At 44.1% G+C, this 24,565-nt stretch overlaps 1 protein-coding gene and 1 pseudogene across 1 annotated transcript; both read right to left on the bottom strand.

Moving 5' to 3' along the window:
* Positions 1-8,554: 8,554 nt before the first annotated feature.
* On the bottom strand, positions 8,555-11,711 carry LOC136476669 (protein NCA1-like; annotated as a pseudogene).
* A 1,670-nt stretch (positions 11,712-13,381) lies between these two features.
* On the bottom strand, positions 13,382-17,743 carry LOC136476668 (putative methylesterase 14, chloroplastic). The gene is made up of 6 exons (XM_066474599.1): positions 17,614-17,743; positions 16,335-17,250; positions 14,580-14,819; positions 14,341-14,484; positions 14,126-14,260; positions 13,382-13,995 (listed from the first exon to the last, which is right to left on the bottom strand). The coding sequence occupies exons 2-6, from the start codon at positions 16,632-16,634 to the stop codon at positions 13,645-13,647; spliced, it is 1,170 nt and encodes a 389-aa protein (XP_066330696.1). The 5' UTR covers positions 16,635-17,250; positions 17,614-17,743; the 3' UTR covers positions 13,382-13,644.
* Positions 17,744-24,565: the final 6,822 nt, after the last annotated feature.

The raw sequence follows: 24,565 nt of genomic DNA, 5'->3' as shown, positions 1-24,565 counted from the left end.
AAAAAATACTTTTTCAAAAAGTTATCCAAAAATTTTCCAGCAATAAATATGCATTGAAAAATACTGAAATTTGATTTAATGTTAGAAAATTCATAGAAATTTCGTTTTAACTCAGAAAAATAGCAAACTTGTTTCATATTTTTCTTAGATCATTCTCCATGTTTTTCAAAATTAGGAACTATAATATAGAGCATGATTCGATGAAACGCAAGAAGTCCGGCATCCCGAGCCCATCCAAACTGCCTTCTTACTTATCATGTGCTCCTAATGTGTGCGCGGACCTATGATGGTGACGACAAGGAAGCGGTCGCATCCATCAGGATGATGCTACCAAGTCGTAGAGGTCAATCTAGAGTCTCAGAAGTCACATACCTCGGTGAGCAAAATTCTAAACCTTTTAATTTTACAGCAAAGTTACAACTTGATTGACTAGAATTATGTGCAACATACCTCGGTGAGCAGAACATCGACGGCGGCCGACGCCTTGACGAGGTCCAGGCCGCGGACCTCCCAGCCCTTGAGGCGGCGCTGCTGGCGGAGCACCTTGAGCAGCGCATGAGCCTGGTCCACCTGCGCCGCCTTGAAGCAGACGATGGCGCGGCCAGTGGTACGAGCCACCAGACCTTGAGCCCCCTGAAGACTCCACACCTCGATCGGCACCGCCGCCATCGCCACCCCCTCCTTCTCGCGGTCTTGCTAGTTTTGCTCTCCCTCGCTCTGTGATTTGAATTTCAAAAGGGGATGGGTGGGGATCGATTGCGATTTGCGAGAAATAAATGGGAAAAGCGACACGGCACCGGCCCACGTTATATATCCTGGCGGTTGAGCAGGGAGGATCCCGCTCTCACTTCGGGCTTCGGTGGACAGAGAGCACGATGCTTAATCATTTGGGCCGCATGCTGAGTTAATTTTGGGCCCATGTAGTGGGCTTTCAAACTGATTTTTACTTTATCTTCAGGATTTCCCAAGTCCTGAGTGACTTCGGGCGCTGTCATGTTGGCAGATGCCCCGTTCTCCAAATCTCGTTAAGTAACTAAGCTAGCTTCCCACATGTAAATCAAAGGCTGCAGTGGACATCTAAGGGCATGATCCCGGTAAAGGTTGTAGTGGACATCTAGGCTTCCAAGTTTGGCCTGAAAGTCATCCAAATTTCATTGGATTTGACTCAGTTCATCAACCTGTAAACGGTCGCGGACACACACAATTTGGACCTCTCTATCTCTCCAGTTCTTGATCAAAGTTGAAGGTGGCATCACCACATGATATTAAGAGAAACGTTGCGTGGAACCCGTCACTGGCACACTGTTTGCAGCCTACCGGCCGGCGAGGTGCCCACCGCCTGAAATCGACCTCCGCTGTCTCTGTTCCGTCCATGGGATGGGAGAAGGGGTGTAGGGTCGAATAGATAAAAAGGAAGGGGTTTAAGTGTGAGGAAGTCTGGGGTTCCCAATGCAAAGTGTCTTAACTCCAGGAAATTATCAAATCGGCTGAGATTTCTAAATTCATATAAAATCGAATACTAAAAAATAGTGAACCAAATCTTTTTAGACTTGTCTTAACTAGAGTATGCACATTAGGAAGTGATAAATCACTTGTCACATACTCTATATTTCCCAAGTAATTAGGTTTATGTATTCCTTTGTTTGGAGGGGCTTCTCTCGACTCTGACTCCTTCACTATAGTAAAGTGTTATCCTCGACACTAAACAGTAAATAGTCGGTCACTTACCGTTTAGCTAGTATTTAGCCTAAACAACCATTTAAACGGGCAAAACGGTTGGTTAAACGGGCTAAACAGCCGATTGAAAAGAAACGGTGAACTAGTATGTAGTGTTTAAAGGGTGCGTAAATAGGCTAAACGACCGTTTAGATGACAATGAGCAAAACTGTAGTAGTATTGTAGCAGAATATGGGAGAAGTCCCAAATATGCGGATGTGGCTCCTCCATTTCCTAGTTCATTTCTGTTGGAGCTGAAGCTGGAGACATTTTTCTCCCTGCTACAGTGTGATATAGTGTCCAGCAGTGCTGTATACGGTGCTTTGTGAGCCACAGCACCCAGAAGCCACACTAAACAGAGCTGCATTTTTTATGAGGTTTTTTGCTTCAATAAATCTTACAAAATTTATAGCAAGGTAAGCATGTTAGTAAGGTCTCACAGTAAAAGTTTCACAACCAACACAGTTAATATGGATGGTATAAAAATGAATTTGTGTGTCTGGTGTAGTATTTTATAGGTTGCATATGTTATCCAAAAAAATCTATACAGTATGACTATTTTGTTATAAACCATTATCTTCAACTCTATTTTGTTGCAGTAGCCTAAGGAGTTCACTTTTAAGGATAGAGAACTCAACGATGATTTCTGGAAATCGTCGAGGATCTCTACCAGTTTATTCTTGGCAAGTTATACACAAGAACAGTGATTCCATGATTGGACGTTGTCCCTCGCATGTCGAGTAGATTGCAAGAGTCTTTGTGAGTGGTGGTATTAAGACTAAGTCATTGATGTCAAAACATGCATATAATGTAACATTTGTACTGTATGTATATATGTTGACGACATTTTGGTAGATGTGATGTGTTATGTTGACAATATTAATATATTGGTGATAATATAAATGTTTTTGTTGACAATTTCAATGATTCTGTGGGTTGTACATGTTTGTAGCAGGGGCTGGAAAACCCAGTCATCTTTATGTTTTCTGACAGCAAATAAATTTCAAATTTGGTGAGAATATTAAAATAGTTGAAATTGATTCCAGAGGCAGACATAAATAGAGTTGTCTTGGAAATGTTTTTCTAAAGGCGGTTGGGTTTCCAAACCACCTCTAGAGACATGATTTTTAGAGCCACAGCTGCCTCTAAAAATCAGTCTAACATGACTATTGTTCCTAGGCATAGAGATAGAAGCGGACACCCTAGCCACAGATTTCTAGAGGCATAGAGATAGAAGCAGACACCGTAGCCACCTCAACAAATGGTTAATAGCCACCTTTAAAAACAAATCATTGTGTAGTAGTGATAAGACTTCACAGTTCGGAAGAGTGTACAAAAAAACATGACTATTTGTAGCCCACGGAAGCCTTGGAAACTTCCTTGCATCAAGCAACATGCAGGAGTCAAAAAGATGATAGCTTTACCCTCCAAGTGGTTCACAGTTCAGGGCGGCTGAAACCGCCGGATTTGTGCTCATGGTGAAAACTTTGAGCCCCTTGGTGATCAAGAACACGAGTGAACTATCTCAACTGAACATAGGACACGATTGTTTGAGCAGTATAACCCCGAGTCTCTGAGTACTAAGCCATCTAAACCAACTTGCTACTATAAATTTACTGGTTAACGGTGTGAAACGCCAACAAAGTATTTTTTTATTTTCTATTGGTTTAAGCTATTATACGACATAACCATCGTGTAGTTTACCATAGCAAGTGTCAACTATTCATGGGCCCTAGTGTTGTGGGTTCAATTCCGCAACAATAATCTAGTGATTCTACGTGGGTCGATGCGTGTGAACTTGGTGGCTCCAACACTCAAAACACAAGGGGGTTTATCCTAGTTTGGGCGTCTAAGCCCTATGTCCAGCAGTAGTGTTCTTTGTGTTAGAATGCTCAATCGAGTTGTTACAAACTAGAGAGAGAAAGTAGGGGAGCGGTATGCTAGTGATCTAGGGTTTGATCTCTCGGTTAGGATCCGATCCTTTCTACAAGAGCCTATGCCCAACCTTATATATCGGAGAGCTATGGGAGTATAATGAAGCACTATTCTAGGGGTTTTCTAGGGTTTCATGTCCTAATCTTTAGTTGGTTGTGACACCAGGTACCGTCCCTCATCCCTTAATCATGGCCCACAGTCTCGAACCATCTCTGACATCCTCTGTTGGAGCCTGGTGCTGATCGTTAGAACTATAGTGGCCGTTGTGCCTTCTCTGGGTTCCCCTTCTCTTGGTTTCTATTGCACTCCAAGGGTCTGGTCGCATGTAGGAAGAGGCTAGTTGGTGGGCCTAGGCATGTACGCACGGTGGGTGCACGTTCGCCCTTGTCGCATTGTGTCACACCCTAGGTGTGACCCTGGTAGAAAGTGGCCGACATGGCCTCGTAGCGGTGAGGAGACAGATTCCTGGTAGCACCTAGTGCCCCACTGATCTTCCCATCTATCAAGCTCTAAGTGCCTTATAGATTCTAGAGGAATATTAGTCACGTGGGTTGGGACGAGAAGGTTAGCCCGAGCAATGTGTAGGCGCTCATGCCCTCCCTTGGCCTGATGACACCTTCCAAGGTCAGGAACTAGGTGGATCGAGCCAAGCCCCTAGGTGCGAGGGACTTAGGCGTGGATCTACCCTCCTGGCCCATCTCTCGGGCACTGAGGCCTTTCTCCGAAATGGTCCAAGACTCATCAGGCTTCCCTAAATGGACCAGAGTGTGCGCACGAGAGCACACGATGGATGTAGCCCCCAAGCCCTTGGCTAATTAGGAGAATTAGTAAGGAGGTTAATCAAACTATCATGATGTTAATCCTAGGGTTTAGGCAAACCCTTGTTTGATACTCAACAGGAGCCCTTGAGCCTCTCGAGCCACATCCGGGATGGCAACGAGGGAATCTTTTCTTTCCTTTGTTGCACCCTCTATGTTGGGCCAGATAGGAGTGATCTTGGCCTTTAGGTCCATGTATGTGCCTCTCAGCAATTGTCGTGTGATCAAAGTTGAATTTCCTCACCATTTGCACAAGTATTCTTTGTATTTTTCATGTAGAACCCCTGCATACAAATAATCTATAAGTGCAAGTCAAATTACGTTATTTGAAACCAAATATGCATGTAAGAAATGCTAGTTTGTCACCTTTATTTCCAAGGTAATTGACGATCGCCTTTGGCACTTATTGACTGTCAAAAAGGTTGTGAACGACGATCCTCACGACTAGGTTTTGAGTTGTATTTGAGACTCTTCTTGTATAAGCATCTTCAAGGTCATGTAGCACCGATCATAACCTAGTAGCTGAGGGGCTACTATTGGCTATATGGGTCAAGTCTTCCCTTAGAAGAAGCCCAATCATGCTAGTGTAGTGACATGTAAAACCCACCCGCACCATTGGCTATATATAATGCCCAAGGGTATGAGGGCAAGGGGCTCTCTCCCACCCACTCTCATTTGTGTTCTAGCAAAACCGTAGTCATCGCCTCTCCTCTCTACACCCCCTTAACTTGTTAGGGATCAGCCATCCCAACATATATGAATGCAATCCATTGGTATTTTCAAAGAAAATGTTTAGAATACGAAGATAGTCTAAAATTTAGATTTTTCCTTTTTCAAGTGTGTTGAGTAGCACAATCAATATTCAGAGGATCATGAGAAAGTCATACCTAAAAAAACAAGGATGTCAAGAACATTAACTATGAGATGCAATTTTAAATTGCACAAGAAGTTACAGAGAAGTTAAACAAATCGAGTGTTGCTAGCTCCTGTTACTTCCACTTTACAGGGAAATTGAATATGTTCTAGAAACCAAGTTCATTTACATGCCTCATGATCATGTGAAAAGTGAGTAATTTTAGGTGTCCATTTCAAAAATAAATAACGCCAACATCTCATTCCCTTCACTCCATCGCCGTTGCCGAGCACCCAGTCATCGTCGGCGAGGATCTCCATCATATCAACATCTCGAAGGCAACCGCGTCGCACTCTCTGCTCTTCAGCTATTCTACTCACAGCAGCCCTCTGAACAGATACAACATTAGCCAGGTTCAACAGAGAATTCTACAAAGCCTTCAAGCCGGCCATCACTGCTGCAGCATCCACGCCATCTCCTACGCTCGGTGGCTTCCACATGAAGAAACTACATAGGCCGTTGCCCTATTCACGCCGAAGAACACAAGATTGGGATGAACCCTAGATCAGGATTTGCAAAGGCCAAAATGGACCAACAAGAAATGCAAATAACTCACCCAGTCCTGATTCCTACAAGTGTAGAACTGCTTGTCTGGGTTGTTTTGGGTTCTGGAGGTCCGCTCCGCAACAGTCGTCATCTTGTAGAAAGGGCACAGCGGTTGCGCCTCTATCGCTCCACGTGAACCTATCGAGGACGAAGCGCCCGAGTCTGTCGCCATCTTCAACCGGCCTCCGCTTTCTCTTTCATGTCAACGACACCTGCCCACCAACGCCGCGCCTGCCGTGCCCGCCCGCCTGCCGCCGCCGACGCTGCCTTTATTATGGTGACAGGGAAGGAGAGTGACGGTTGGAGAGTGAGACGGGTCTGGGCCAATTATTATCAGGTCCAACCAGACCAGGTTGGGGTCGGACCCAAATGTGGCTCAGGGGCACCGGATGTCCATATTGAAAATTTCTCTCTCCTCAACCGGTTGAAACTGGGGCGCGGTGTCCTGTAGTCAAATTTCAACGAATCAGAGTGTCTTCTAGCAAACGGCTACATTTTAGGTGTCCACCAGCAAACGATCATTACTTTTGGTGCCCGCCAGCCAATTTTGCCAATTAAATATGGCAATTGGCAAGTAGTATATTTGAACGGCGGGAGAGGTAGCTTGTTGCCGCCTCAAGAAAGAAGATTCTGCACTGAAATTATTTTAGGTGCATTTAAATTTAGATTAGTAGCTTATGCATCGATCAAGGGCGTTCTGGTTCATCATCTGCAAATTATGGCCCCGTTCGGCTTGTTGAATTTTGGCTGAAACTAACTGAAAACACTGTTCCGGCTGAATTGTTGTGAGAGAAAAATACTGTTCCGGCTGAAAAAACAAGCCGAACAAGCCGAATATGGGATAAGCCGAACGAGGCCTATAAATATATATGTTGCAGGCGCGCTACCCAGTTTGTACAATACTCCTTCCATTTCAAATTATAAGACATTTTGATTTTTTAATTTATAATTTTGCTACGTATCTAGATATATGTTATGGCTAAATATATAGCGAAAACTATAAATCTACAAATATCAAAACTATGAAAGTAAGTAGGCAGGTACATCGCCGTCTCCGGCGGCCAGGGCCAGATGCACCCGGTTGTTAAGTTCCCCGTTCTCGTGTCAGTTGTCTCTAAAACGCGGAACCCATCGCTATCAGAACATAATGTATATAGATATTTTTTTATTTATATATCTACACATAATGTATATCTAGATATATATTAAAATATTAAATACTTATTTCTACCAATATTGTTATACTAAATACTTAATTTATAGTTTGCATGAGTATAAGTGTATAACCATAATAATATTAGGGAGATTATATGCATATACATACACGCCATGCAGAAACAAATTAGTCTTTCTCATTTAGCACTTAAAAATTTAAACTTTCTTATATGACACCAAGGTCCTATTCATTTCGCTGAAAAGTCAGACTAAAAAATACTATTCATTAATTTATTATAAAAAATAATATACCATATCTGATAAGCTAAGCCAATAAGTTGAAGCGGACCAGGCTAAAACTTCCGTCCACTTTATCCATCCAGTTAGCTGTTTGGACCGTGTCAGATTTTTCTAATTATGACCAAAATACCCCTCTTGTGCTAACGCAAGCAATTTTCTCTCCCGACTCCCCGAGCCGTACTCCTGTCTGCCGCGACATTCTTCTCCGTAAAAAAAAACGAACCCTAGATCGCTGGAAGGAGGAGAGGATGATGGAGCAGAGGATCCCGCGGCCGGCGGCGTCCAGCACCAGCTGCGCGCGTCCTCAGACGGGGCGGCGTCACCCGGCAGAGACAGGCCACGGCGCGGTGGCAGCGGCGGGGCGGGCTCGCGGGCCGGCGCTCCGGCCAGCCCGCGTCGTGGCGGAGGCGGCGCGGCCCCTCCGAGGCTCCGACCAGCCAGCTAGCTCCGTTCGGGCCGTGCCGAGTCGAGGAGGCCGCCGAGCTACGTCCGCGCCGTGCCAAGTCGGGGAGGCTGCCGAGATCTGTCCATGCCGTTCTGGCTCCTTGAGGAGCTCCATCCGCGCCGTGCCAAGTCGAGGAGACTGTTGAAGCCGCCACACGGGCCGCTGACGGGTCACGGGACGGCAGTCTCTTCGGCGGCCCACCGGACGGCAGAGCCTTCGTTCTCCCTATGGCGTCGGCGTGCTGCGCCGGTTGGTCCGCTTGCCTCTACTGTTAACGGCACGGCGACGACGATTGCTGCTGCTAACGGCAAATTGTCGACGTCCACGGAGAGCGCGGGGAAGAAGGCGATGGCAGCATGCCGTGCCGAGTAGAGGAGGCCATCGAGCTCCGTCCTTGTCGTGCCAAGTAGAGAGGCAGCCAGCACCAGGCGCTGCAGGTCGCATGCTTTCTCTGTCATTATTCCGTTCACGGAATGGGAATGAAGGAAACAAACAATATATAAATGGATGGTAGTGAGTGAGGGAAGGAAATAAGGGCATTCATGTCATTTTGCTCCATTTGATACCGTTACTGGTCTAAATAGACGGTAGTACTATTTAGGGAAGAAAATTTTAACTTGATGCTAGATAAGAAAGTTTGAAATTTTCAGTGCCAAACCATGCTTTCGTTAGTTATTTTCCTGTGAATGCATCGCTTATATATAATAAAGAAAACATCAGCCATGCTTGACCTGTGAATGCATCGCTTATATATATAAAGAAAACATCAGCCATGCTTCCGTTAGTTATTTTCCTGTCTTCTTGTCAATATATACAAGAGGTCGGTTTATCATGACACTGTAAAGCCAGATGTAATACGCGTTGTTCTAGACTACCACACTACTAGAGCATATTTGCAGCCATCTTATGCGCTGAGCTGAGCATACATATGGTACATTTACAGTGCTACACATTTTGTGCCACGAAAAAAGCTTCAAGTGGAGGTAAAACACACTCAAACCGTGCACTATTTCTCGAGCAACTCCTTCCATAGGTAACAGAAAAAAGAATTGTGAAATTGAACCTCTTCCATAAGTAACCATGAGAAGACATGATGTGTATGCATTCTTAGGATCGGAGAAGACCGTGCCTTACTTATCTGCCAACTGGTTGTGCAGGAATTTGAGAACAGAGAGGCGCTGCAAAGGTAGGTGGTGAAGGTTAGTTTGGAACAACAGGTATAGGCGCGGGGATGAGAGTAGGAATAATGAGGATCAACAATAGCTACCCGTTGTTCAAGGCTAGCTTGTTCAGAATCCAGCTTCAGCTTCTCAAGGCATTGTATTGCTTCCTCAAAACCCTCTATTGCGGTGTTCTCATTCCCAAGATTTCTATCCACATCAGCAACTTTGGCAAGAGAAGTTGCTAGATCAATGACCTATATCCAAGAAATGCAAATTAAAATACTATTACACTTAGCACACATACCTAGAAGCAAACTACACCCTGGATCATGTGTCTATTCTAGAGCGACAGATTAGCTCTAATGGAAACAGCTAAAATCAAGCTAATGTTCAAAAACAGCTAAAATCAAGCTAATAGAAACATGTAAAACTTCTCAAAAAGAGAAGTTTGATGAATAACATAAACATGTTTTCTGTAAAATTAAAAACGGGTAAAGAGAACTAATGTTCAATTTAAGCAAGGCCAGGCTTTGACCAAATATCTGCAGCAAAGCAGGATTTTCATACTTCGACTGAAAATTATTTATCTAGGCCATAGGTTCAAAAAGAATACAACAGAGTACAAAAGCTTGCCACTACCCAGTTATTACTGACTACCATTTTCTCCAGAAGTACAGTAAAAGTTCTAGCTTGCCAATTATTCCAGATCATTAGTTTGTTGCTCCCTTCTTTATCCTTCCCTATCACATGATTCACATCACTTCCATTATAGAATTGCACAGATGAACTAGATATCTTTTTGACAGCGTTCCTGTTCCATGTCACCCAACAGTTTACGTATAGTATAAACTCCCTGCCTCCTGCACAACATACCTGGGAAGCCACTGCTGAGTGCTCTTTTACGGCATTTCTGCGAACATCCAATGAACGGGCATAATAGTTTCTTGCAGATTGGAGGTCCCCATCATAGTAGCGAAGGTCACCAATTTTATTTAGTGAAACAGAGAGAGTATGTACCAGCTGCAGATGAATGTAAAAGATAAATCAGCAGATAGTAATTCCGATGTTATTACATTACACTAAAATTGAATACAACCTCAAGATCTTTTGTGGGGAGTTTCGAGAGTATCTCAGCACTTCCTTCATAGTATGTGATTGCTGAATGAGCATCTCCCAAGGTCCGACTGAAAACACAGTACAATGGCAAGGATGCAGTGTTGAATGAGTTCAGTGACTAACTGATTAACAAACTTAGCAAAATAAGATCTAAGTGCCACAGCTGATTGTGTTGATAAATATTGAATTAAGTACAAGACATAATCATATGGACAATGAGGTATGCCATTGTAATAGTGACTAGATTAGATAGATAGTCACTAATGACAAGTAGCAAAATAGAGTACTAAAGACATTCAGAGACATGTGATAGGTCCTGTGTGTGCTGAACAAGGTAGCTAGACATGCTGATCAGGGTCATGCTAACTTGCTATTAGCCTACTTCAGCCTGTAGTTAGCGCGATGCTTGGTACAGGGAACGCTCTCTTTTTTTTCCTCGTTTAGTGAATACCATCCAAATAGGTTGCAAGCAGCCAGTGGATGGCAAAACTATCAGGCTAGAACCCTACTAAATACTCCTAATTGCATCAGTCGGCACAACTAATTTATGCTGAAAATTGGATCACCTATTGTACTGTTCAAAAGTAGATAGTAAAGGAGCAGTGAGACTCTTCCTTTCTTCGATGGAAAAGATTTTAGCTTGTTAAAACATACCAGCAGTCCCCAAGCATTCCTAATACAGCTCCAAGCTGCGAACGTAGGTCCAGATTATCTTCTGAAGATTTCAACTCCTCCCTGATGTCGTCTGCACACATAGTGAGCCTTGATTTTGCACTTTCAATGTTCTGGGCACGAAAAGCCTGGAGAAGAAAAAGTAATGGCATCGTTGTAACATCATTATTATAATAAATTCATGAAAAAAATGAGAACAATTAATCATCAAACTTTTACAGGTTCCATGATCTAAAGTTCACGCAACATAAGAGTCTAAAGCGGTTGACTTAATTACTAACCCTCATAGCTTGCTGCACAAGAAAAGCTCCTCTCTCCATCGAAACATCCTCATATATGACTTTGTCCTTGAAATCTGCTGCTTCCACATCTCCTGTAGCATGTGACAGCTTGATTCTGGCATGGCCATCAATGAACTGATCAACAAGCGCTTGAAGCTCGGCATCAGGCTCAATCCCCTCTATATCAGCACCACACAGCGGGCAGTCCTTAAAGCGTGATATGCATGCCCTGGCAATGGAAATCCAATAAGAACCTGCTGAATCAAGGAATCAAACGTAAAGTGCATACGAAGCACGAGACGCACTTGCAGAATTTATGGGCACACGGCTTGCATTTGCTGCTTTCATGGAGCAGCGCCTGGCAGACAATGCAGCTGAGCGGGCCCAGCTTGAACGTGTTGCAGTCGTAGCCAAATGGGCACTTTGCCGGCACCATGCGAGGATCATCGGTGCCCTTTTCTTCACCGCCGTCAGTACTTTCCTTGTGCTCACTGCCATGACCCTTGCTGGTGACAGGGCATACACCAGTGATGCTCTTGTCAGATTTTGCTGCGGGGCATAACCCAGCGCTGCTCTTATCGGCGGCTTTCACAGGGCATACGCGCTGCCACCACCATTAGTAGCTCCCGCAAAAGGGCAGAGTGAGCTCATATTTATTCAATCGGTGTTCCCTTCCCTGCAGAAAATGGGACAAGGAACATGAAGTTGCATATTTGGAGCACAAAATTATCATATGACAGCGCAACAGAAATTCTATATGTATGTATGTATATGCGTTAGTAGAACATCGCTGTCGGCAAGCAAAGCATTGATCCGTTTGGTGATGGTTGGGTCGGCCAGCTCCACAAAGGCATAGCTAGGCTACTACATGTAATGTTATGGAAGGAAATGGAAAAAGTCTACTTAACCCCCGTCTATCAACCATGGTCTACTTCACCCCAAACTATAAAACCGTCTATTTTACCCCCTGAACTTTTCAAAACCGTCTATTTTACCCCCGGGCGGTTTTCGACGGTGGGTTTGCTACAGTAACGGTGGGTTGCTACAGTACCCATGGTTTTACCTTTTTCTTTTTTTATTTATTTTCGCTGAATCTTTGAAAAATCATAAAATGGAAAATCCAATTTTGTTGGACTCCACATGAGTAGATCTACATAGTTAACATATAATGTGGTATGATTTAGTATAAAGGTTTTGCTGTACCTTTAGATTAATTGGAAAATCTAATTTTGTCTGTAATTAATTGGAATTTATCTATAACTAAGTTATACATAGTCCAATGAGTACGAAATTTTTACTATAGTTCAAGCATACAATAACTAGCCTACCATAAAATTTTCACCATAATTGGACCACAGAAGCTGCAGCTATGAATTGTTCCAATTAATTACAGACAAAATTGGATTTTCCAATTAATCTAAAACTACAGCAAAAATTTTGTACTAAAACATATCATATTATATGTTCATTGTGTAGATCTACTCATATGGAGTCCAACAAAATTAGATTTTCCATTTTATAATTTTTCTGTGATTTACTATGATTTTTTAAAGATTCACCAGAAATAAATAAAAAAAAACAAAACCACCATCACTATAGCAAAACCACCGTTACTGTAGCAAAACCACCGTCAAAAACTGCCCGGGGGTTAAAATAGACGGTTTTGAAAAGTTCAGAAGGTAAAATAGACGATTTCATAGTTTGGGGTGTGAAGTAGACCATGATTAATAGGTGGGGGTTAAGTAGACTTTTTTCGGAAGGAAATCGACAAAGCACGGCATGAAAACTCAAGGTGCAGTAAATTTGAAGTGGCTACACTACAGTGTTGTTTGAGCATACTTCCAAGCTGATGTGATAAATTTCGCTTCGATTTCAGCCAGATTCAACAAAATCGAAAGGGGGTTTGCCTTGTAAATCACCCACCGAAGTTACTCGCCTTCCTGTGCGCTGTATGCCCCTCCACGAGGGCCTGGGACGGCGAATTCGCGCGGCGGCGTGGGTGGAAGCGCGCCCAGTCCTCGGCGACAGGTGAGGTCGCGCGGCCGGCGCGGGCGGCGGCGGCGCGATCGACGCGACAGCAAATTTGGGGCACAAGCAGAAGCAGAAAGAAAGAGAGGTGCGTGAGTGGTAGGGAATGCCTGGATAAGATCGCATCCAACGGTGCCAGGAATGCCACGTGGGATGATCCAGCGACCACACGCTGCGCCACAGCACCAGGAAGAAGGACGGGGGCTATGAACGAGAGGATTATCATCAACTTAACAATAATTGTTGGTGAATTAAGCATCACCACAAGTACTATCTGCATTGACATTTCTCACTGTACAAGCAGCGCACACATCACAGACAGACTTCATATCTCATTCATTCATTCACAAGGTAAAGAAAGAAATGCAACTATCTGCTGACCACCTCTCATTCTCTATATGATCTGATCTGATCCAGAAGAAAGAAACGAACACTCTGACCTCCCTACATTATTATCCGACACAGCTGGTTTCAGTTAATCCCCAGACCTCCCTCCCTCCCTTTTGCAACCTATGTGCTACTCATTTTTCTTTTCATGTACACTACATACATGCAGTCATGACTTCGCCGCCACCGCCTCCGTGGCAGCAGCAGTTTCCTCAGCGCTCGCCCTGCCTGGAAGCAGCGCCGAGGGAGCTTGGATCTGTGCGATCTCCAGCAGGATCTTGTTGAGGGACTGCGGCTTCGAGAAGAAGGGGCAGTGGTCGCCGCCCTTGATCTTGAAGATGCCGTCAGGAGGGTTCTCGCGGACCAGCTTCTCCTGGGCATCCGGCGACAGCATGTGGTCATCGAGCGTCTGGATGAAGTAGCGGCGGACAGTGCCGTAGTTCTCTGGGGTGAGGGAGAGCTTCTCCATGATTGGGGCTAGAGGGATAGGCCTTATGGACACAGCGGCTAGCGCCATATCCTGCATATTATGAAGCATGTGCAAACTTGTTAACAAGTCAACTGGAAATACAGGCTGGCATGAGAATGCTGGATACAATACATCTTTTAACAGGTTCTGGTTGCATAATGGTAGAACACAATGTACTCACCTTGGAAGGTGTTTGATTGAAATAGAGCCCCTTGATCTGCTGTTTATCGAACATCAGCCCAGTAGGAGGCTTGTCCTTTCCATTTCCATAAACTAAAAACTGTGATTCTTGCAAGAAAACATCTGCTGACCGGAGCTGTGAAATGCAGGTTAACGTAAGCTCCCATTGAATATGTACATGGAAATGTTATAAACACATAAAGAGGGATTCCATACTTCCTCAGAGAACACATCAAAGGGCCGCTGGCCATCCTTCACCATCGTAGCTGTAAGAAACACCGCCTTTGATATCTTTTTGGGGTATTTCTCCAATGCATATGACACACTTGCACCTCCGCAACTATGGCCGACCAAAATAACCTGCATTATCGTCGTTACAAACACAGTGGTCAGAAAAGCTGAATGTTTCCTCCCAAAAAAATAAATGTACACAGAACAGCAGATGTAACAGCCACCTTCTCATCTTCAGGAAGTTTATCAAGGTAATCAATCAATGGCTTGGAGTAATCTGCTAATGTAGCTATGCTGTTTGTATCAGTATGGTCTATGCCAGAACCTGTGAGATCTAAGGCAACAGGATCTAAACCAGCTTCCTCCAAGTGTGAGATGGTCTTGTACCAACACCAAGCACCAAATCCTTCTCCATGAACAAGGACAATTTTCTTTGTTTCCAAATTCTCCAGAACAATTGGGGCCTGAAAGCATATACCAGCAGCACCATTCAAAATCTTTTTTTTTCCTAAGAAACCACAAGATAATGTTTGTATGAAAATGTTAGACATTTTCTTCTTACTTTAACTGTTGACAAGGCTAAGGACAAAGAGATAAAACTACTCTTAGGAATTTACAGGTCAGGCAACAAAAACTGTAACTAGCAAAACAAGTTATAAATGAGACAAAGTTTTGAATATGGGACCATGCTGTTAAAGCAGTTAGGTTAATGCTGAGGTGCTAGCATTGTCTTGTAGTCCCAATGCCATATAAATTTCTCCTTGAATAGACAACCAAGTCTTGTACTTATGTGTGACAAGAGTTGCACACAAAGATACCTTTTGAACATATAGTGGCATAAGACAATGATATATAGGCTACTAAATAATCCATAATTTTTAGAGAATTAGCAAGTGTATGAACATTTGAAGAAAAAATTCCTGTTATGCTTTAGGTGAAAAGCATGCAGAGAATAAGAAAAGGCATGCCCAGCATACCAAGAGAACTGAATTAAAAAGAAACCAGAACTATTTTGGCTGGCACAGGGGAAAAGCAACTGTACCACCATTTTATTATGAACAAGATCAAGGTTCCAAATTGTAGCAAAGTATTAGGCATATATGCTTACAATGACATCTAAAGACTCAAGCTAGGTTATTTAATTTTGAAGTATATATATACTTGAACAGGGCATTTAGCACAGGAGTACAGCACCAAGCAAGATGGAAACACAACTTCCTATTCAGTATGCTATAATTCCACACGATGGAGTTACCTTGAAGTTCTAACATGTTCCAGAACCGGGAACACCAAGTTGTTATCACTTAACTATTCGCAGAAAGTCACTATTCAAATACAACTCAACTTTACCTAACCAAGGAAGCTACAGAGAAATAATTGAAAATGTTTATATGGGAGACAAAAATAATTCAAAAGGTTAGGACAGTTTCCAAGTAAAAAAGAAGAAAAATCCTTCGGCAAACAAAAAGGCACAACACAAACTAGTAGTTGAACTCACTACTCACCCAATCACATTAAGTCCGACACTATCAACCACATTATAAATCAATAGATCAACCAAGAGAAGTTACATACGAACAAATACATCCAGGCCAAAGTTGGAGTCAAGTCACAGTCCAAGCTACCCCGCAATAGTGACGTACTGATTTTAAGAGCAGAATGCTACTGAACAAACACCTCAATCATGAAAAATCTGTATGAAAAGTTGCTACCAGAACAATTTCTAGGAACTGTCCAGCGCTAATTCTTACACCTAACTACCTAAGCACATATTGCAAATGACCAAATACTATGGATTACAGAAGCTTGGCACAATTGACCATATACAGAAAATTATGGCAGCACCAAAATGTACAATTCTAAGGTAACATTAATAACACTAATATTGGATTTAGAGCGCAAGAACGCAGGACAAGGTTGGAGAAAGCAAGCAAGTGAAATTGGAAGTGAAAGAAAAGGGTAGGTAGTATGAGGCTTACGGGCTTGGCATTCGTGACGGAGTCCGGCAGGTCGCCGCGGCGCCGGGAGCTGGTGGAGCCGGGTCCCATGCGCCGAGACAGGGAGGCCCCGGCGTCGATGCGGCGCGACATGGAGCCACCGGCGTCGAGGTGCTGGTGGATGGCCATGGCCAGCGCCTGGCGGTGCAGGAGCTCCTCCTCCGCGGGCGTGAGCTTGGGCCCGCCGCGCGCCGACCGCGCGCTCCCCATCCGCTTGCTGCGCGACACCAAGGCCGCGCCCCGCTGCTCCTTGCGCGGCATGCACGCGAACGCGTTGCCCATTGGGAACGCAAAATCCGAGACGGGGAAACGAGTGTGGGAAGAAGCCGCAAAGCTGCCGCGCAAGATTCAGACAAGACAAGAACGGAGGACTGTGGACTGGGCAGCAAGCAAATTGCGGCAAAGGCGAGCGAGAGCAAAGAAACCAAGGGAAAAGGGAGGAATTTTAAAGCAGGAACTGAGCTCTGCTTCAAGAACACGCTTCTCTCACCACTGAGCGGTGGAAATCAAATCAGCGCGACTCGACACGAAATCCTCGGGTGAAAGAATTCAACCTTTGAGAGGAACAAGTTGACCCCCGGCACCGGGAAAATGGAAACTCCGACGAAGTCAAGAAACTCCGAGAGGCGAGATTGGACTCCGGCGACGACGCATGGGTGACCAGAACAGAAACGCTATCCCTGGGTGGGCCGGCCTAGCAAATGAATTTCTTCTCGCCGCAAGGGAGGCAGAAGCACACACAGCACGGAGCAGATCTGAAAGAACAGGGCGGAATTTATGAGTGGTCCTTGCACCTAACTCATCTCCACTGGAATCTCGCCGGAGCGATTTATTTCCCTCCCCTGCGCGGCACCTTCCGAACCGAGAAAAATAAAAGAGAAATCTTTGGCAGCCGATGCTAAGGCCCTGTTTGGTTACTCCTCCTAAAAATTTTAGGAGCTAAAATCTAGATAGAATCTGTCTAAAGAACCAAACACCCCTTCTAAAACCTCCTAAAAGCTTTAGGAGGCTGGTTTTTCTTTAGGAGCTCCACCCCCTCCTAAAACCTCCTAAAGTTCTTCCTGGACCCCCACTACCCCCCATTTATTGCCCCCTCTCCCTCTCTCTCTCCTAAAGAAGGGTAAAAGTGTCTTTGTTCAACAACATTTATTGTTTTTAGTCAGTTTTAGGAGGTACAACCAAACACTCTTTTAGAAGGTTTGAGAAGGCTGTCTAAAACTTTTAGGAACTAAAATTTTAGGAGCTCGGAACCAAACAGGGCCTAATCAAACAAGGGAAGGAAGGGAGTTCAACGCCAAAGCCGCCGGATTGCAGGAAGCTTTTGGGCGGTTTCTAGGGAATTGTGTCTCTTGCCGTCTTCCTACTTGCTAGCCGCGCTAGCTGTACCCCGCTCTCCAGCTTTAGTTTGTTCTCTTCTGTAGAGAAAACAAAAGAAATGGTTTCTTTTATGCTGTTGCGATTTTATTTTATTTTATTATTCCACACAAGTACACTGGTTGTCTCGTTTGGTCTGGCTTTTGACCACCTCGCTGTCCTTGTCTTCTCCATCTTCTTCAGATAAAGATGAAAGTGGCAGCTCCTTTCCTTTCCCCTTCTGAAATCTGAAACACTTAAAATAACTTCCCTCCGGTGCTCTTTTCCTCTGGTTTTTCTTTGATTTCTGGGGAGCGGATATCCTGGTCTGCCCTTTTTCAGATCCCAGGACCTGCTTCTCACAATTCTATTATCAGTCTGTCAGCATGCAGCAATAAATCTGCAGTACTTTTCTCACAATTCTATTATCAGACTGATGGAATGCAAAAGATAGTAGGTGTGTGTCTAGCTTTTGAGCTCCAGAATTTCGTCGGCCCTGATTTAAAGATATGTGGCTGCACGTCTGCACGACTGCACCTATGATTTGCTGGGGAAAAAAAGTGAGAATAGGGCCACCTGATGAACGAACACAAACAGAACGGATGAAGCGCTGTTGGAAGTCAAGCAAGTTACCCTTATCTTCCTTTGCAATTCTTTATTGCGTGGATCGCAGCGTTCAACAACTCCCTCCCATAAATTTGAGCCGTTGAAATGACGCTGGAATAGTGTGGTGCTGTAGGTGACTCAAAGTGAAATTGCTCACATGCTCATGCTGGCAGCTGGTGTGCGGTGTGCCATTGCCAGGACGGCAGTTACTTGCTCCTTATTTACTCATGTGGTTTTGGCCACCTTTTTCTTCTGCATTGCCTTGAATTGCGAGTAATCCTTCATGTCTAGGTCTCTATTCCTAAATAAATGTCGTTCTCACCTTTCAACAAGTCAAACTCTTTCAACTTTGATAAACTATATATAAGAAAACATTAATATTTATAGTACATAATTAGTATCGTTATATAGATCATTAAATCTATTTTTATAATAAACTTATTTGGAGATAAAAATATTATTAATAATTTCTACAAACCTAATTAAATTTAAGAAAGTTTAAACAGCATGAATACCATAACGACAGTTACTTAGAGACGGAGGAGGTAATAAACTACTACTGACACGTGCGTACTCCTGTTTATAAGATACGAAGAATACCAAATCTTATAAATTTTGAACTCTTAAGATTAGTCAACTTCTATGAGGAGCATTAATTGGTGTAGGAAAGCTACACCAAAGTTATAGTAATTCAGATATAAGATTTCAGTATGATATATTGATTATTTATAGGAATCTACGAGTTTTTTTTTTTTTGAAGAATTGGAGTCCAGGAGAAATGGATGGCCGAAATTGGCCGAAAGCACATATCTAAAGGCTCTCCAAATAAATGACCGTCCTAGAGATGCGTTGACCTTGCTTGCCATCATAGGCCCGTTTGGTTTGCTGAATCTTGGCTGAAACTGGCTGAAAAATACTGTTCTGACTGAATTGTTATGAGAGAAAAACTCTGTTTCGGTTAAAAAAATAAACTGAATAGTGCCACTTTTAAGATAAGCCGAACGGGTCAATATTTTCCCTCTTTTCCCCTTTTTTCACATGCATGTTGAGTTGATCTGCCCTGACATTTTTTTAGATCTTGAGATGCGATGAGGTGTACGTGTACTGGTTTGCAAGTAGCACATGGGTCATGTCAAAAGCATGCCTGGCTCCCTGAATCCACGGTTAGTCACAACTCACGACAAGGTGCTGTGCAGCAGTTGTCCTGGAGTTGTACGTACATGCCGTAGCCGTTTTGTTCTCTTTGAACAGAACCTACCAGGCTACCAAAGTAATCCATTCCTCATAGAGGGTGTTAGTGGTCGCTAATGAGAAAGGGACCCGGCATGAAGAGATGGGAGCTTACTAAGGCCTTCCACAGTGGGTAGTGATGTTGGATGGAAAAAATAAGTCCCACAACAAAAACTGGCATTGACTCTTGATGCGATCTTCACGACGACTACTACACCATCAACAACTGCAAGGTGGTTCTGCTGCCATGTTGACTTCTCTATTTGTTGGTTTCGGTATCAATAGTTGGAATGAGCAAACAGAAAAGGTTTTTTATATTTTGGGCACCGACACTTGAACTTACGCCGCTCTCAGCTTTCATGGTATCACTACAAGTTAGGTCACGTTCGCTTCACTGGAAAAATAAGTCAAAATACTGTTCCGGCTGATTTGTTGTGAGAGAAAAACACGATTCCGACTGAAAAAATAAGCTAAACAAACGGATTATAAGAGAAATGAACATGACCTTAGCATCGTCTGCCATAGTGCAGAGTGATGCTCCTATGTTCTCTTTCTTGTTTGGGCATCACTTCAAACACACAGTTGTGGAGAGCCTAAGTTCCAAAGGAGAACTTAACCTTTCACAAAGCACAAGTGCACAATAACTAGTTCAATACATAAAACTTTGGAGAAAAAAAATCAAACACTTAACCTTTCCACGGTGGTTGAGGACACAATCACTTGAACCCTTACCAATCATGGTGATTGCAAAACAGTTTCTGCGCATCAGGCCTAATTCAACAAACTGACTGTATCTAAACAATTAGGAGACCATCATGTAGCAAAATTGGGCACCACCAAAGTGCAATTTTTTTGTTGAGTTGCTCCTACAGGACAGGATGTGATGAACTGCATATCGGCTTGCAAGACTTGGCTAGCCTAACCAATAGATATGCACATATGTTGTTGCATCCCACCCTACGCATCTCACGCACCCCAGCACTTCCTTCTCCTTCGCCGTGGCTCCCCTACGCTGGATCCTCTCACATCCTATCTCCACCTGACCTCATCTTACTTGCATGCCGACATAATGGTAGGGAGCTGGGCAGGGGCGCAACGGGTTTGTCGGGCCATCAGGCCGGCCTAGCCTAGCTAAACCCTTGTAGGGGTCATGCCTGAGCCGAAGGCACGAAACAAAAGGTAATTAGATCATGCCTTAACAGGCTTAGTCGCCCGTTTGGCCATCTATATTGGTGGCGAAATCAAGAAGAGGCATGCTCCTGGTGTATTGCCTATGCCAAGAGGTCGAAGGCGCTAGCTCTAAAATTTTCTGCTTTGAGAGTACATGATTGTTTTTTTGTCTTGTCCTTCTTTGTTATTTTGTTGGACTTCTAGGCTTAGCCCAATTACCTCTATTTATTTAATACAAACGGCATGTCCTGTCTCTTCACTTAAAAAAGATGGTAAAAATTGGAGGAGATAGATTGTTGAGATTGCTACAATCTGTATAAACTGTTAAAAGCGTGGGCAGGTATAATTTTTTTTGTGGATGAATTAGAGCTTTCAAAAACTAGCTTCGGAAGAGCCATCGTACTATGTCACGCCCAGCCAGAAGGATAGGTCGCCGGCGTGCACGCGTGGCTGGGAGTACGGCGACGGTGCCGCCTCGAGCAGATAACAGAAGGAGGGCGAGAGGATTCGGAACTGATGTTTTTGTTATTCGCTAACCTCCCAACCACCCACACAGCGAGTTTAAGAGTTCGGTCTTTACAATTTAACGGGCCAAGCCCAGACAAAACTACCACGCGGCTCGCAGGCCGGTTAACAGGCCCTTTCAGCTAGTGCAGACCAAATACGAAGAACGGCCGGAGGCCTGGTCGTGACATCTCCCCCTCCTTAAGCAGCAGCACGCCCTCGCGATGCAGAAGCAGCCGGCCGCAGCAGTGAGGAGGGGATATCCGCAGCTCGCTCCCAGGTAGCCCAACGGACTGGACAAGACTCACGCTACAACAAGGCAAATGGTACCACCCGGTGACCCACCAGATGAAGGCGCTGATCCAGTACCTGGGATGGTGGAAGATCTTCCAACATGTAGAGAAACCGAAGTTCATCATCAGTATTTCTAGACTGAAGCCAGTCATCCAGATCAGAAACTGTGCAAGTGTCAGTGGAGGTGATGCCAAAGTGTTTAGGTGGATGACCATACAAGGCTTCAAAGGATGTGTGACCATGTGCTAAATGATAAGTCGTGTTATACCAAAACTCAGCCAATGGAATCCATTGGGCCCATTTCTGGGGACAGGAATGTACCATGCAGCGAAGATATGTTTCAAGGCATTGATTCAATCGTTCGGTTTGGCCGTCAGTTTGAGGATGGTAGGCAGAACTCATATTAAGTGTTGTTTCAGTGAGTCTGAATAATTCTTGCCAAAGGGCACTAGTGAAGATTTTATCTCTATCAGAGATGATGATGGAAGGCAAGCCATGCAGTTTGTAGACATGAGCCAAGAAAGCTTGGGCTACAGATAAGGCAGTATAGGGGTGGGCTAAACAAATAAAGTGTGCATATTTTGTGAGTTTGTCAATGACAACAAGGATAGTATCAAAACTTTTGGATTTAGGCAAGCCCTCAATGAAATCTAGACTAATGGTGTGCCAAGCATGGGTAGGAACAGGTAGTGGATGCAATAAACCAAGTAATTTGCAGTGTTCAGGTTTAGCTTGGGCACATACCTCACAAGTATTAATGTAATTGGTGATAGACTGCTTCATATGTGGCCAGGCAAACAGTGATTTTACCTTGTGATAGGTGGCTGTAATGCCACTGTGTCCTCCCAAGCCACTAGAGTGAAGGGCCAATAAAACAGCTTGCTGTGCTTCCTTATGGTTCCCCAACCAGATTCTATTTTTGTATTTGATCACCCCATCACTAAGAGTGAAGCCTTTGTCATTGGATCTAGTGATACTGAGCTCAGTGAGCAACTGCTTGGTTTGATCATCTTGCTGATACCCCTCCAAAATGATCTCCAACCACCTAGGAGTGCTGGCAGTGATGGCAGTCAAGGAGACAGGCTCAACTTATCTGGAAAGAGCATCTGCAGCTTTGTTGTCCAAACCCTTCTTATAAAGGATTTTGTACTGCAAGCCCAACAGTTTGATGAAGGCTTTTTGTTGCATACCTTCATGTAGCTTCTGCTCCCCGAGGTGAATGAGGCTCCTGTGGTTAGTGAGAATGGTAAACTCCTTGTGCTGAAGATAAGGCTTCCACTTGGTGATGGCCAAAATGAGTGCCATGCACTCCTTCTCATATGTTGAGAGGGCTTGAGCTTTAGGGCCAAGGGCCTTGCTGAGGTAAGCCACTAGGTGGGAGTCCTGAGATAATACTGCACCTATGCCAGTAGAAGAAGCATCTGTCTCAACTGTGAAGGCCTTGGTGAAATTTGGTAAGGCTAGCACTGGTGCTGAAATGAGAGCTTTCTTCAAGGTGTCAAAACATGTTTGCAGTTGAGGTGTCCAATGAAATAGAACATCCTTTTTCAATAGGTCAGTAAGGGGTCGACTTAGAATGCCATAATTTTTTATGAACTTCCTATAATAACCAGATAGACCGAGGAAGCCTCTCAAGTGCCTAGTGTCTGATGGTTGGGGCCAGTTAGCTACAGCCTCAATCTTCTTAGGATCTGTAGCCACACCCTGCCCACTAATGATGTGCCCCAGATATTCTAACTGTTGCTGAGCAAAAGAACATTTAGACCTCTTAAGCAAGAGCTTATGATCATTTAGAATGTGGAAGACTTGCTGCAGATGATTCAGGTGAGCTTCCAATGTGGGACTGTAAATCAGTATGTCATCAACAAAGACCAGGACACATTTCCTCAACAATGGCTGGAAGATAGTGTTCATCAAAGCTTGAAAGGTAGCTGGGGCGTTTGTGAGTCCAAATGGCATGACTCGGAATTCCCAATGCCCACTGTGAGTACGGAATGCTGTTTTGGCCTCATCCTTAGGAGCCAACCGAATTTGATGATATCCTGATCTCATATCCAATTTTGTGAACCAAGCTGCTCCATTCAACTCATCCAAAAGTTCATCTACCACTGGTAATGGATACTTATTTTTGACAGTGATGTTGTTGAGTTGCCGATAATCCACACAAAAATGTCAGCTGCCATCTTTCTTTTTGACCAAGATTACTGGGGAAGCAAAAGGACTGTGGCTGGGCCTAATGATGCCATTGGAGAGCATTTCTTTGATCTGATGCTCAATCTCATCTTTTTGTGTTGGGGAATATCTGTATGGCTTGACATTTACAGGTTTCACTCCAGGGATCAGAGGGATGTGGTGATCAAATTCCCTTGAGGGTGGCAAGGAATCTGGATCCTAGAAAAGGTGAGCTTGACTGTCAACTAACTGCTGTACTGGTAGAGGAATCATGTCTGGAGGTAAGGGTGGTGTTACTGGACACAAATGAAGCAACTGAGCTATACCACCCTTCTTGATGAGGCCCTGTAATTTCCTAACCTTGATCTTGGGACAACTGGATAAGGTATCTTTAATGCCCTTTAAGCTGATTCTGCTACCCTGATAAGAGAACCGCAACAACTTCCTTTTCCAGTGTATCCACATGGGACTGTGTTGTTCCAACCAGTCCATGCCTAACACCATGTCATAGTATTGCAAAGACAACACACGAGCATCAGTTGTGAATGTGTGCCCTTGAGACCACCAGCTGAAGTTGAGGACCTGATGGGTGCTCTGAAGTTTATCGCCATTGGCCACAGTGACTTGAATTGGAGGAGCAGGCCTCAGGACACAATTGAGGGCATTGCCCGTGTTGGAGCTAATGAATGTGCAGGTGCTGCCCGAATCAATGAGGATAAGCAATTGTTGATCTTTGACGATGCCATGAAGCTTGATTGTTTTCTTGCCTGAAACCCCCACTGCTGTGGGCTGAGACAGAGCAAACACCGCTTCCTCTTCATCACTAGAATCTGAAGCATGCTGATCAGGCGCACTGTCATCGGAGAGCAGCTCCATGAACTCTT

This window comes from Miscanthus floridulus, chromosome 8, assembly GCF_019320115.1.
Source record: "Miscanthus floridulus cultivar M001 chromosome 8, ASM1932011v1, whole genome shotgun sequence".
Lineage (NCBI taxonomy): Eukaryota > Viridiplantae > Streptophyta > Magnoliopsida > Poales > Poaceae > Miscanthus > Miscanthus floridulus.
Note: the sequence above shows the minus strand (reverse complement) of the source record. Positions and strands in the feature narration are given on the sequence as shown.